The sequence below is a fragment of the Bombina bombina genome, chromosome 5 (assembly GCF_027579735.1).
Source record: "Bombina bombina isolate aBomBom1 chromosome 5, aBomBom1.pri, whole genome shotgun sequence".
NCBI lineage: Eukaryota > Metazoa > Chordata > Amphibia > Anura > Bombinatoridae > Bombina > Bombina bombina.
Window position 1 is genome coordinate 1066781700 of NC_069503.1, and position 14976 is coordinate 1066796675.

The window sequence follows — 14976 nt, forward strand, 5'->3', positions numbered from 1 at the left end:
AATGATCTGGATGAATCGGAATATGCAGATATGCATCCTGTAAATCTATTGTGGACATATAATGCCCTTGTTGAACAAAAGGCAAGATAGTCCTTACAGTTACCATTTTGAACGTTGGTATCCTTACATAACGATTCAATATTTTTAGATCCAGAACTGGTCAGAAGGAATTCTCCTTCTTTGGTACAATGAAGAGATTCGAATAAAACCCCAGCCCCTGTTCCAGAACTGGAACTGGCATAATTACTCCAGCCAACTCTAGATCTGAAACACATTTCAGAAATGCTTGAGCTTTCACTGGATTTACTGGGACACGGGAAAGAAAAAATCTCTTTGCAGGAGGTCTTATCTTGAAACCAATTCTGTACCCTTCTGAAACAATGTTCTGAATCCAAAGATTGTGAACAGATTTGATCCAAATTTCTTTGAAAAAACGTAACCTGCCCCCTACCAGCTGAGCTGGAATGAGGGCCGCACCTTCATGTGGACTTAGAAGCTGGCTTTGCTTTTCTAGAAGGCTTGGATTTATTCCAGACTGGAGATGGTTTCCAAACTGAAACTGCTCCTGAGGATGAAGGATCAGGCTTTTGTTCTTTGTTGAAACGAAAGGAACGAAAACGATTATTAGCCCTGTTTTTACCCTTAGATTTTTTATCCTGTGGTAAAAAAGTTCCTTTCCCACCAGTAACAGTTGAGATAATAGAATCCAACTGAGAACCAAATAATTTGTTACCCTGGAAAGAAATGGAAAGTAGAGTCGATTTAGAAGACATATCAGCATTCCAAGTTTTAAGCCATAAAGCTCTTCTAGCTAAAATAGCTAGAGACATAAACCTGACATCAACTCTGATAATATCAAAAATGGCATCACAGATAAAATTATTAGCATGTTGAAGAAGAATAATAATATTATGAGAATCATGATCTGTTACTTGTTGTGCTAAAGTTTCCAACCAAAAAGTTGAAGGTGCAGCAATATCAGCCAATGATATAGCAGGTCTAAGAAGATTACCTGAACACAGATAAGCTTTTCTTAGAAAGGATTCAATTTTCCTATCTAAAGGATCCTTAAAGGAAGTACCATCTGACGTAGGAATAGTAGTACGTTTAGCAAGGGTAGAAATAGCCCCATCAACTTTAGGGATTTTGTCCCAAAATTCTAATCTGTCAGACGGCACAGGATATAATTGCTTAAAACGTTTAGAAGGAGTAAATGAATTACCCAAATTATTCCATTCTCTGGAAATTACTTCAGAAATAGCACCAGGAACAGGAAAAACTTCTGGAATAACCACAGGAGATTTAAAGACCTTATCTAAACGTTTAGATTTAGTATCAAGAGGACCAGAATCCTCAATTTCTAAAGCAATTAGTACTTCTTTAAGTAAAGAACAAATAAATTCCATTTTAAATAAATATGAAGATTTATCAGCATCAACCTCTGAGACAGAATCCTCTGAACCAGAAGAGTCATTAGAATCAGAATGATGATGTTCATTTAAAAATTCATCTTTATAAAGAGAAGTTTTAAAAGATTTTTTATGTTTACTAGAAGGAGGAATAACAGACATAGCCTTCTTGATGGATTCAGAAACAAAATCTCTTATGTTATCAGGAACATTCTGAACATTAGATGTTGATGGAACTGCAACAGGTAATGGTACATTACTAAAGGAAATATTATCTGCATTAACAAGTTTGTCATGACAATTAATACAAACAACAGCTGGAGGAACAGCTACCAAAAGTTTACAGCAGATACACTTAGCTTTGGTAGTTCCAGCACCAGACAGCGATTTTCCTGAAGTATCTTCTGACTCAGATGCAACGTGAGACATCTTGCAATATGTAAGAGAAAAAACAACATATAAAGCAAAAATGATCAAATTCCTTAAATGACAGTTTCAGGAATGGGAAAAAATGCCAAGGAACAAGCTTCTAGCAACCAGAAGCAAAGAAAAATGAGACTTAAATAATGTGGAGACAAAAGTGACGCCCATATTTTTTTAGCGCCAAATAAGACGCCCACATTATTTGGCGCCTAAATGCTTTTGGCGCCAAAAATGACGCCACGTCCGGAACGCCGACATTTTGGGCGCAAAAGAACGTCAAAAATGACGCAACTTCCGGCGACACGTATGACGCCGGAAACCGAAAAGATTTTTTGCGCCAAAAAAGTCCGCGCCAAGAATGACGCAATAAAATGAAGCATTTTCAGCCCCCGCGAGCCTAACAGCCCACAGGGAAAAAAGTCAAATTTTTAAGGTAAGAAAAATAATTGATTCAAGTGCATTATCCCAAATATGAAACTGACTGTCTGAAAATAAGGAATGTTGAACATCCTGAGTCAAGGCAAATAAATGTTTGAATACATATATTTAGAACTTTATTAAAAAAGTGCCCAACCATAGCTTAGAGTGTCACAGAAAATAAGACTTACTTACCCCAGGACACTCATCTACATGTTTGTAGAAAGCCAAACCAGTACTGAAACGAAAATCAGCAGAGGTAATGGTATATATATATAAGAGTATATCGTCGATCTGAAAAGGGAGGTAAGAGATGAATCTCTACGACCGATAACAGAGAACCTATGAAATAGACCCCGTAGAAGGAGATCACTGCATTCAAAATAGGCAATACTCTCCTCACATCCCTCTGACATTCACTGCACGCTGAGAGGAAAACCGGGCTCCAACCTGCTGCGGAGCGCATATCAACGTAGAATCTAGCACAAACTTACTTCACCACCTCCATAGGAGGCAAAGTTTGTAAAACTGATTTGTGGGTGTGGTGAGGGGTGTATTTGTAGGCATTTTGAGGTTTGGGAAACTTTGCCCCTCCTGGTAGGAATGTATATCCCATACGTCACTAGCTCATGGACTCTTGCTAATTACATGAAAGAAAGGGGTTTTTCTGCCTCAGGATAAAAAACCTTAGGGTAAATCTAAGACTTCTAACCGTTTTCATTCCTTTCGTCAAAAAAAGGAACAAAAATCTAATCCTTCCCCCAAGGAATCTGCTTCCAATTGGAAGCCTTCCTCAAACTGGAATAAATCCAAGTCATTTAGAAACCAAAGTCAGCCCCTAAGTCCGCATGAAGGTGCGGCCCTCATTCCAGCTCAGCTGGTAGGGGGCAGATTAAGGTTTTTCAAAGATTTTTGGATAGATTCTGTCCAAAATCAATGGATTCAGAACATTGTCTCTCAAAGGTATCGAATAGGATTCAGAGTAAGACCTCCTGTGAGAAGATTCTCTCTCTCATGTACCCCAGCAAATCCAGTTAAAGCTCGGGCTTTCCTGAAGTGTGTTTCAGACCTGGAGTCTTCAGGGGTAATCATGCCGGTTCCTTTTCAGGAACAGGGTCTGGGGTTTTATTCAAATCTATTAATTGCCCCAAAGAAGGAAAATTCATTCAGACCAGTTCTGGATCTGAAAATTTTGAATCGCTATGTAAGAGTACCAACTTTCAAGATGGTGACTATAAGGACTATTCTTTCTTTTGTTCAGCAAGGACATTATATGTCTACAATAGACTTGCAGGATGCATACCTTCATATTCCGATTCATTCAGAACATTATCAGTTCCTGAGATTCTCTTTTCTAGACAAGCATTACCAATTTGTTGCTCTTCCATTTGGCCTAGCAACAGCTCCAAGAATCAGGTTCTAGGTGCCCTACTCTCTGTAATCAGAGAGCAGGGTATTGCAGTGTTTCCTTATTTGGACGATATCTTGGTACTAGCTCAGTCTTTACGTTCTGCAGAATCTCACACAAATCAACTAGTGTTGTTTCTTCAAAGACATGGTTGGAGGATCAATTTACCAAAAAGTTTCTTGATTCCTCAGACAATGGTCACCTTTTTAGGTTTCCAGATAGATTCAGTGTCTATGACTCTGTCTCTAACAGACAAGAGACGTTTGAAATTGGTTGCAGCCTGTCGGCACCTTCAGTCTCAGTCATTCCCTTCAGTGGCTATGTGCATGGAAGTTTTAGGCCTCATGACTGCAGCATCGGAAGCGATTCCTTTTGCTCGTTTTCACATGAGACCTCTCCAGCTTTGCATGTTGAATCAATGGTGCAGGGATTATACAAAGATATCACAGTTAATATCCTTAAATCCCAATATTCAACACTCTCTGACGTGTTGGTTAAATCACCAGCATTTAGTTCAAGGGGCCTCCTTTGTTCGGCCAACCTGGACTGTGATCACTACAGACGCAAGTCTTTCAGGTTGGGGAGCTGTTTGGGGATCTCTGACAGCACAAGGGGTTTGGAAATCTCAAGAGGCGAGATTACCAATCAATATTTTCAGAGCTCTTCAGTTTTGGCCTCTGTTGAAGAGAGAACCGTTCATTTGCTTTCAGACAGACAATATCCCAACTGTGGCATATGTCAATCATCAGGGTCCCCAAGCAACGAAAGAAGTATCTTGGATACTTGCTTGGGCGGAATCCAGCTCCTGTCTAATCTCTGTGGTGCACATCCCAGGTGTAGACAATTGGGAGGCGGATTATCTCAGCCATCAGACTTTATATCCGGGGGAGTGGTCTCTCCATCCAGATGTGTTTTCTCAGATTGTTCAGATGTGGGGTCTTCCAGAGATAGATCTCACGGCCTCTCATCCAAACAAGAAACTTCCTAGATACCTGTCCAGGTCCAGGGATGTTCAGGCGGAAGCAGTGGATGCGCTGACACTTCCTTGATGTTATCATCCTCCTTACATTTTTCCGCCTCTAGTTCTTCTTCCAAGAGTGATATCCAAAATCATCATAGAACAAGCGTTTGTGTTGCTGGTGGCTCCAGCGTGGCCACACAGGTTTTGGTATGCGGATCTTGTTCGGATGTCCAGTTGCCAACCTTGGCCACTTCCGTTAAGGCCGGACCTTCTGTCTCAAGGTCTGTTTTTCCATCAGGATCTCAAATCATTAAATTTGAAGGTATGGAAATTGAACGCTTAGTACTAAGTCATAGAGGTTTCTCTGACTCCGTAATTAATACTATGTTACAAGCTCGTAAATCTGTCTCTAGGAAGATTTATTATCGAGTCTGGAAGACCTACATTTCCTGGTGTTCTTCTCATAAATTTTATAAGGGTTTGTCTGCAAGTTCCTTGAAGGGACAAATCTCTGCCCTTTCTGTTTTATTTCATAGAAAGATTGCTAAACTTCCAGATATTCACTGTTTTGTACAGGCTTTAGTTCGTATTAAGCCCGTCATTAAATCAATTTTTCCTCCTTGGAGTCTTAATTTGGTTTTGAAGGCGTTACAGGCTCCTCCATTTGAGCCTATGCATTCTCTGGACATTAAACTACTTTATTGGAAAGTGTTGTTCCTTTTGGCCATCTCTTCTGCTAGAAGAGTTTCTGAGCTATCTGCTCTTTCTTGTGAATCTCCTTTTCTGATTTTTCATCAGGATAAGGCGGTTTTGCGTACTTCATTTAAATTTTTGCCTAAAGTTGTGAATTCTAACAACATTAATAGAGAAATTGTTGTCCCTTTCTTGTGTCCTAATCCTAAGAATTCTATGGAAAGATCCTTACATTCTTTGGATGTGGTAAGAGCTTTGAAATATTATGTTGAAGCTACTAAAGATTTCAGGAAGACTTCTAGTCTATTTGTTATATTTTCGGATCCTAGGAAAGGTCAGAAGGCTTCTGCTATTTCCTTGGCTTCTTGGTTAAAGCTTTTGATTCATTCAGCTTATTTGGAGTCAGGTAAGACCCCGCCTCAGAGAATTACAGCTCATTCTACTAGATCAGTCTCCACTTCGTGGGCTTTTAAGAATGAAGCTTCAGTTGATCAGATTTGCAAAGCGGCAACTTGGTCTTCTTTGCATACATTTACTAAATTCTACCGTTTTGATGTATTTGCTTCTTCAGAAGCAGTTTTTGGTAGAAAAGTTCTTCAGGCAGCTGTTTCAGTTTGATTCTTCTGCTGATGTTTTAAGTTTTTCTTGTCATTAAAAGAATAAACTTATTATTTGGGTTGTGGATTATGTTTTCAGCGGAAAATGGCTGTTTTTTATTTTATCCTTCCCTCTCTAGTGACTCTTGCGTGGAGTTCCACATCTTGTGTATTGATATCCAATACGTCACTAGCTCATGGACTCTTGCCAATTACATGAAAGAAAACATAAATTTATGTAAGAACTTACCTGATAAATTAATTTCTTTCATATTGGCAAGAGTCCATGAGGCTCACCCTTTTTATGGTGGTTATGATTTTATGTATAATTATTTCCAAATTCCTTTGAAGATGCTTTTTACTCCTTTCTTTATCACCCCACTACTTGGCTATTCGTTACACTGAACTGTGGGTGTGGTGAGGGGTGTATTTATAGGCATTTTGAGGTTTGGGAAACTTTGCCCCTCCTGGTAGGATTGTATATCCCATACGTCACTAGCTCATGGACTCTTGCCAATATGAAAGAAATGAATTTATCAGGTAAGTTCTTACATAAATTATGTTTTTCAGGCAAATTATATCCCCTTGTTTGCTGAACTCAGAAAGCTTATGATGAAATGGACTAACTATAAAATTTCCTTTTACGGCAGAATCATAACCACAAAAATGACAATCCTACCAAAACTGCTATATCTCTTTTGATCCCTTCCAGTCTCCGTTCCAATCTCTGAACTTCACAAATTGGGAATAACATAATAATTGATATATGTGACTTTCTATTACTGTGATCCTTTTTGTGCTGTGATATCTGTAACTGTCATTAATAATAACCTTAGAAAGGCATTGTTAGCTGATACATTCACTGTGTTGAATGGAAAACTTGTAAAAGAACAATAAAAAATATTTTAACATAAAATAACTTAGAACTTATATCAGTAAAACTGGAAGTTATGGATAGCCGACAGCATGTTTGCCATGTCAGGGTAATCAGAATGAACAAAGTAATTTCTTCAGTCTGAGGCACATTGGAGTGTTGATTCATTTAGGAGGTACTGGGAAGATTGGGGCCCCATCAAATACTACAATCAGAGAAACAGCATTGGAGAGACTGAGGCCGGCAGTGGCTCCCCAGGGAAATGAACTATTGTGTGTTCTCATTATTGTTTCAAACAACAGGTAGGAGACCGAAAACAAAAACTCTAAATACACAAAGTATTTTGGCAACTAAGTGTTTCTTACCCTTCTAGGTAGATTAGCAAAATGAATATAATCTTCAAGGAACATGAGGGCACAGATAACATCTGCCGGCATTTCTGGAATCTTCTGGCTACAAATAAAAACAAAGAAAACTTTGGGAATCACAGAATCAAAGACCAAACAAACAAAAAAGCTGTCCAGTCTGACGGTACAACACTGGATTCAACCAATCACATGAACTGATATATAACACACGTATTAAAGAGTATTATCAGTGTTATACATTAAAACTTACTAAACTACTGATTTTAAAAGCAATTTTTTGTTTCTGTGCTCAGTTCCCACAGAAGCATTTAGCAATGACTGCTGACAAGGTGTTTACTGTCCCTTTAACTACAGTGATATTTTCCCACCTGTATATAAATATATATAAAATGACTATGAGCTTGCCTCTGTCGTCTATGGTAAAAAAAAAATAACCTGCTCATATGCCCAAAACATGCCCCATACACTACCTTTCACCTCTGAAGAGAACACAGTAAATATCAAGTAATGGCAAATAGGTTTCACAAGCAGGCAATAAGATTCTGCCGATGTGGAAAAAATAATACATATATAAAGAAAGCACAATCCTGGACAAAATAGTGAGCCTTGCTGAAAGAGCAGCCGAGCATAAGGAGATAATGACACACAGTGTAAATCAGGTAGAGTTTGTGTGAAGCAAATTTGCCAAAAAAGTGGAAAAAAAAAAGCAAAAAGAAAAGAATGACACTGGGTGGGAAAGAAATAGTAACTGCTCATACTGTGTGCAACGACAGAAGAAAAGAAATACTGTGCTGCAGCAGGGGTGGATGTATTTGTATTCCATCCCAATTAAAGGGCACACGTCTTTCATTTATGAGCACTACTCAGGTGAGCCATGAAAGACTGATCAATGTTACAGATTTCCTTGCAAGCTTGCTCTTTTGTGACATATACTTTAAAGGAACATAAAACTGTAATAAAATGCTTACAGCATATTATTATTTTAAATGGGACATGGAGCATGCACGAGTCTGAAGCACTATGTGGCAGCAGTTTATGTTTTTAACAATTATATAATTGTTTGCTACCATCTAATGCTCAAAAGCATTCTAGGAAAACTTCTAAAACATAGTGCTCAAGACACGTGCACGCTCAGAAGCCTACCTAGGTATCCTTGTCAACAAAGGATACAAAAGAAAAAAAAAATCATAATACAAGTAAAAAAAGGAAAGTTGTTTTTTTTTTTTTTTTTTTTTAATAATGGTATGCTGTACCTGAATCTTGAAAGAAAAAAAAATCTTACGTTTCATGTCCCTTTAAACACATGGTCATTGCTTATACCTTCCCTAAACACATAGCTAAAGATGCACTTAGGTGCCACAAAACATTGCCTGATTGGAAACAGCATGGGCGCATGACTTCAAAGGAAAAATAGAATGTAAAAATTAGATGCTCTAAATTTGTTACAGAATTTATTTTTTCACTGCTCGCTGAAGAACTGTATGTGTTTAAACCCCACAACGGGGTTCAACACATAGATAAAGTCAAGTTTGGGTGCCCCAGAGCACTGTTTGTGACGAGCAGGAAACAGCTGGTGAGCCAATCAACAGCAGCAGTTCCACAACCCTACCTTCACTGGCGGTCTTCAGTTTGGGTGTTGCAGAGTTTGTGGCTCCCAAGCAAGACTTTATCTGTGTGTTTAAACCCTTTGTAGAGATTAAACGCATAGAGTTCCACAATAAGAAGTGGGAAAATTACATGTTGTAAGGAACTTGTCCATGTCATTTTTTCACTACAATGTCCCTTTAAATATGCTGAATCATTATTAGCATTAACTATAAATACCCATAAAACAATGTTTTCCCTGCTTGGTAAGGACTGTGCTTGCTTTCAGTGTTAGACAATACATGCAGTATCAAGTTTTACCTTGTGCTCTGCTCCATTGTTGAGCGAATAAATTGCCCTATGAGGGCAAGGAACTGGTCTGTGTAGCGGGAATGAAATTGCTTCAGGAGTGTAAGCAGACCAAGCACTAAAGGAGACCAGTCAACAGCGTCTGCGGGTTTTCTGCACGTCATTCCTAGTAACAAACAATAAGGTACAGTCAATGTGTACATAGTGCATAACCAAGAAAAACAAAACTGTTTTATTGTTATATATTAAAAAACAGAATTTATACTGATAATTTCTTTCGGGTCATGAAGAGTCCATAGGTGTCCATAACGTGTGGGATATATTTCCCGCCACCAGGAGGAGGTCAAGAACCCTCACAAGAGATTTAATCCCTGACACCTCCTCTCCCCACTCAATTTACATATAGTGGAGCAGAGGAGAGAGACAGAAAAGGTAGGAAAGACAGAGAGCAGGGTTAAGAGGTGCAAATAAGAACTGTCGCCGATATAGAAAAAACCTGGGGGGGTCCTATGGACTGTTATCAACCCAAAAGTAAGCAATTTATTGGTATGTATAAAGTATGTTTTCTTTTGTAAGATAATGAGAGTCCATATATGTCCATAACATGTGGGATACAATAACCAAGCTGAGAGTCTATGTTTAGGACAGATGGGACACTACGGCCTGAGGGGCTTTCCTGCCAAAATCAGTTTCAAAGGAAGCATAAATATCAAAATGATAAAATTTAGAATAGGTATGAAGGGAAGATCAGGTTACCGCCTTGCAAATCTGTTCCAATGAAGTGTCATTCTTGAAGACCCAAGAAGTAGATACAGATCTAGTGAAATGATCAGTTATTTTTTTGGAGGCGGTTTTACTGCAACAAAGTAAGCCTCATAAATACACTGTGTGCAGAATTATTAGGCAAATGAGTATTTTGACCACATCATCCTCTTTATGCATGTTGTCTTACTCCAAGCTGTATAGGCTCGAAAGCCTACTACCAATTAAGCATATTAGGTGATGTGCATCTCTGTAATGAGAAGGGGTGTGGTCTAATGACATCAACACCCTATATCAGGTGTGCATAATTATTAGGCAACTTCCTTTCCTTTGGCAAAATGGGTCAAAAGAAGGACTTGACAGGCTCAGAAAAGTCAAAAATAGTGAGATATCTTGCAGAGGGATGCAGCACTCTTAAAATTGCAAAGCTTCTGAAGCGTGATCATCGAACAATCAAGCGTTTCATTCAAAATAGTCAACAGGGTCGCAAGAAGCGTGTGGAAAAACCAAGGCGCAAAATAACTGCCCATGAACTGAGAAAAGTCAAGCGTGCAGCTGCCAAGATGCCACTTGCCACCAGTTTGGCCATATTTCAGAGCTGCAACATCACTGGAGTGCCCAAAAGCCCAAGGTGTGCAATACTCAGAGACATGGCCAAGGTAAGAAAGGCTGAAAGACGACCACCACTGAACAAGACACACAAGCTGAAACGTCAAGACTGGGCCAAGAAATATCTCAAGACTGATTTTTCTAAGGTTTTATGGACTGATGAAATGAGAGTGAGTCTTGATGGGCCAGATGGATGGGCCCGTGGCTGGATTGGTAAAGGGCAGAGAGCTCTAGTCCGACTCAGACGCCAGCAAGGTGGAGGTGGAGTACTGGTTTGGGCTGGTATCATCAAAGATGAGCTTGTGGGGCCTTTTCGGGTTGAGGATGGAGTCAAGCTCAACTCCCAGTCCTACTGCCAGTTTCTGGAAGACACCTTCTTCAAGCAGTGGTACAGGAAGTCTGCATCTTTCAAGAAAAACATGATTTTCATGCAGGACAATGCTCCATCACACGCGTCCAAGTACTCCACAGCGTGGCTGGCAAGAAAGGGTATAAAAGAAGAAAATCTAATGACATGGCCTCCTTGTTCACCTGATCTGAACCCCATTGAGAACCTGTGGTCCATCATCAAATGTGAGATTTACAAGGAGGGAAAACAGTACACCTCTCTGAACAGTGTCTGGGAGGCTGTGGTTGCTGCTGCACGCAATGTTGATGGTGAACAGATCAAAACACTGACAGAATCCATGGATGGCAGGCTTTTGAGTGTCCTTGCAAAGAAAGGTGGCTATATTGGTCACTGATTTGTTTTTGTTTTGTTTTTGAATGAAAGAAATGTATATTTGTGAATGTTGAGATGTTATATTGGTTTCACTGGTAAAAATAAATAATTGAAATGGGTATATATTTGTTTTTTGTTAAGTTGCCTAATAATTATGCACAGTAATAGTCACCTGCACACACAGATATCCCCCTAAAATAGCTATAACTAAAAACAAACTAAAAACTACTTCCAAAACTATTCAGCTTTGATATTAATGAGTTTTTTGGGTTCATTGAGAACATGGTTGTTGTTCAATAATAAAATTAATCCTCAAAAATACAACTTGCCTAATAATTCTGCACTCCCTGTAATACTGAATGAGCCATGATGACAAGGCCATCGCTGTAGCCCTTTGACCCTTTCAGAAACCTGAAAAGTGAACAAATAAGCTAGAAGTTTGTCTAAAATCTTTTGTAGCCTGACGATAAAATGTTAAGGCTCTGACCACAACCAAATTGTGAAGCCGGCGTTCCTTAGAGTTAGAAGTATTTGAGCATAGAGGGAGAACAACAATTTCCTGATTAATATTCTCTGAAAACACCACTTTCTGCAGAAAATCATATTTGGTCCGAAGAAAATTATCCTGATGAAAAACCAAAAAGGGGGAATCACAAGACAGAGCTAATAATTCAGAAACTTGTCTAGCAGGAGAAATAGCTAGGGAAGAGAACTTTCCAAGAAAAGAATTTGAGGTCCAGAGTATGCATAGGCTCAAAAGGGGGACCTTGTAAAACAGAAAGAACCACATTCAAATTCCAAGGGGGAGAAATTGACCTAATTACAGGGTGAATTCTCACCAAGGCTTGTACAAAAGTTTGATCAGGCAACTTAGCCAACGTCTTGTGAAACAAAACATATAATGCCAAAATCTGCCTCTTTGAAGAGCTAGCCGATAAACCCTTATCCAGTCCACCCAGAAAGGAACTGAAGAATTCTGTGAATTCTAAAAGATTTCCAAGAGAAGCCACTAGAAGTACACCAAAAAATTTAAGCTTTCCAGATTGTATGATAAATTATATGTGTGACTGCCTATCTGACCTGTAGCAAAGTAGAAATAACAGAGTCTGACAGTGAAATGAGATCTGGATGATACAAAGGTCCTTGAGACAGAAGTTACTTCCTTAAGGGTCCATGGGGGAAGAGATGACATCTGAATCAGGTCTGCTGAAGCTGATTCCCATTTTATTCTGGCAATGACTCTTGAAAGAACAAATGGAGGGAATAGATAGGTCAGCTGAAAATTCCAAGAAGAGACTAGAGCAATTACGAGACTAGAGCAGCTACCATGTGAGCTCTCTGATCTATTGATTTGACGCAATAAGTTGGAAATTTGAGGTTCAATTTGGATACATTTCCAGGAAGGCATCACCTCAGGACCAACTGATCTAACACATGCTGATGAAGAGACCATTCTCCTGGATGGACGGACTGATGACTTAGGTAGTCTGCCTCCCAATCAATCAGTCTGGGAATGTGAACGGCTGATAGGGTGTAGAGGTTTTCCTCTGCCCAAGACAGAATGTGAGATACCTCTCGCATAGCTAAGGGACTGAGAGTCCCACCTGATGATTAATGTACGCCACCGCAGTGACATTGTCGGACTAGAACCAAAATAATTTTTCTTGCGTAAGAAGGGGCCAAGCCTGAAGTGCCTGAAGAATTGCACAAAGTTCTAGGATGTTAATTGATAACCTTGCCTCCAAATGAGACCATAATCCTTGCGTCTTTTGGGTACCCCAAACATTACCCCAAACCATCAAACATGAGTCCATATTGACCATGAGGCCCACTACTTCCATACACTGAGATACAGATGGAGAATGAGCCATCTGAAGAGAATGACGAAGAACGGTTCTGAAAGCATCTGTAAGAAACAGACGCAACGGAACAGAGGTATTATCACTCCCAAGTAAACAACTTGTGGCTGGAGATAAGGAGCTTTTGGGCACAATGATTCTACAGCCATGTTCCTGAAGAAAGGAGACCATTCTTTGGGTATGAGCAATAGCCAGGGAAAGAGAAGGAGCTTGGATCAATATATTGTCCAAATGAGGAGCAATGGAGATTCTCTGAGCTCTGATCACTGCTAAGATTGCCCCCCAATACTTTTGTGAAGATGCGTGGAGCTGTGGCCAAACCAAAGGGGAGGGCCAAAAATTAGTAATGTTTTTTGAGAAACGCAAATCTTAGAAACTGGAAATGGTCCCTGTGGATTGGAATGTGTAGATATGCATTCTTTAAATCTATGGTTGTCATAAATTGTCCTTCCTGAACTAGAGGCAAAATTGTACGGATAGTTTCCATTTTGAAAGAAGGTACGCAAACAAATTTGTTCAGAGTCTTTAAGTCCAGAATAGGTCTATAGGTGGCATCCTTCTTTGAGACAATGAAGAGGTTGGAATAGAAATCCTGCCCTTGTTTAGATATTGGCACAGGTTGAATCACTCCCATGTCCTCTAAGTCTTTAACACATTAAATAAAGGCAGTATACTTTGAAGGATCTCTTGGAATGTGTGACAGATGAAATTGTCCCCAAGGAGGTCTGGTGCAAAAGCCTATGTGATAACCCTGGGATATGATGTTGATAACCCAGGGATCTTGAAATGAGTGAGACCAGGCCTTCTGAAAGCGAATTAATCTGTCCCCTAGCAGAAGATCTTCTGGAAAAGGGTCCGACCATTCATGCAGATTTCTGATTGGAATTTGACTTTTTAGTTTGTTAGTTCTTAGACCATGAGGACCATGGCTTCCAGGAAGGTTTGGAGAAATCAGACTTTTGGTTGGAAGGGGGCTTCTGATCTCTAGAGGAGTGAAAGGAACGAAAGTGATTTCCTTGTTTGTACTTCCCCTTAGACTCCTTATCCTGAGGTAGTAAGGCTCCTTTTCCTCCAGTGACAATCTTGATAATAGAATACAATTCGGAACCAAAAATAATTTTACCTTCTAAAGGGACAGTTAATAGCCTATTCTTAGAGACCATATCAGCTGACCAAGATTTAAGCCATAAGGCTCTCCTTAATAAAACGGCAATGGACATGTTCTTGACATCAATTTTAACGATGTCAAAGATGACATCACAAATTAAATTGTTAGCCATTTTAAGGACTTTAATACAGTTGAAAAATGTTAAGGAGATTGGTCAGAAACCATTTGAGAAAGAGAATAACACCAGAAGGATGCAGCTGTAGCCATGCAGGTGATAGCTACTGCAGGTCTAAGCTGAAGGGCTGTCTGGGAAAATAGTTTCCTAGGTAAGGAAAGTATGGTCAATTGGATCTCTAAATGAAGAACTATCCTCCATAGAAATAGTAGTGCATCTCGCTAAAGTGGAAATAGGTCCATCTACCTTAGGGACTGCTTCCAAGGCTATCAAATTATTTTCTGAAAGTCCTTTTGACCCTGTTACAAGGTGCATAGGGAATGACTGGCTTCTTCCACATTTTGGCTATGTTATCTGTAAGCTAGATGATAACTGACATAAATAAAAAGAGAGAAGCGCTAAACCTGGAAACGAACAATAGCACAAAAGCTTGTTCTATGGCTAATTACCACCAAGAAGCAGCCTCTTTTTGCTCAACATGTGCCTTTTACAGAGAAGAACTTTCCTGTAGCATATCAGTCTGATCCTGACATAACAGTACAGTCCAACCCCTGAAATACCAGGCAATCCCTCCCTGAACGAGAGAATTGGCAAAACCCCAGACATACGTTTCGGCCTAGTGTGGGCCTCGTCAGTGAAGTGCAGTCATATCCTTCTAGGCACACTGAGCAACGGGTCATGTATGCTATTGTTTGCTCCC

At 39.6% G+C, this 14976-nt stretch overlaps 1 protein-coding gene across 1 annotated transcript in view; it reads right to left on the reverse strand.

The window, feature by feature from the left end:
- The window catches only part of WASHC5 (WASH complex subunit 5), a 254023-nt gene that overhangs the window by 7388 nt on the left and 231659 nt on the right, over window positions 1-14976 (reverse strand). The window contains exons 26-27 of the mRNA XM_053715943.1: window positions 9055-9208; window positions 7147-7234 (exon numbers count right to left, since the gene is read on the reverse strand). Coding sequence (XP_053571918.1) covers window positions 7147-7234; window positions 9055-9208 — 242 coding nt within the window. The remainder of the gene's footprint in view (window positions 1-7146; window positions 7235-9054; window positions 9209-14976) is intronic.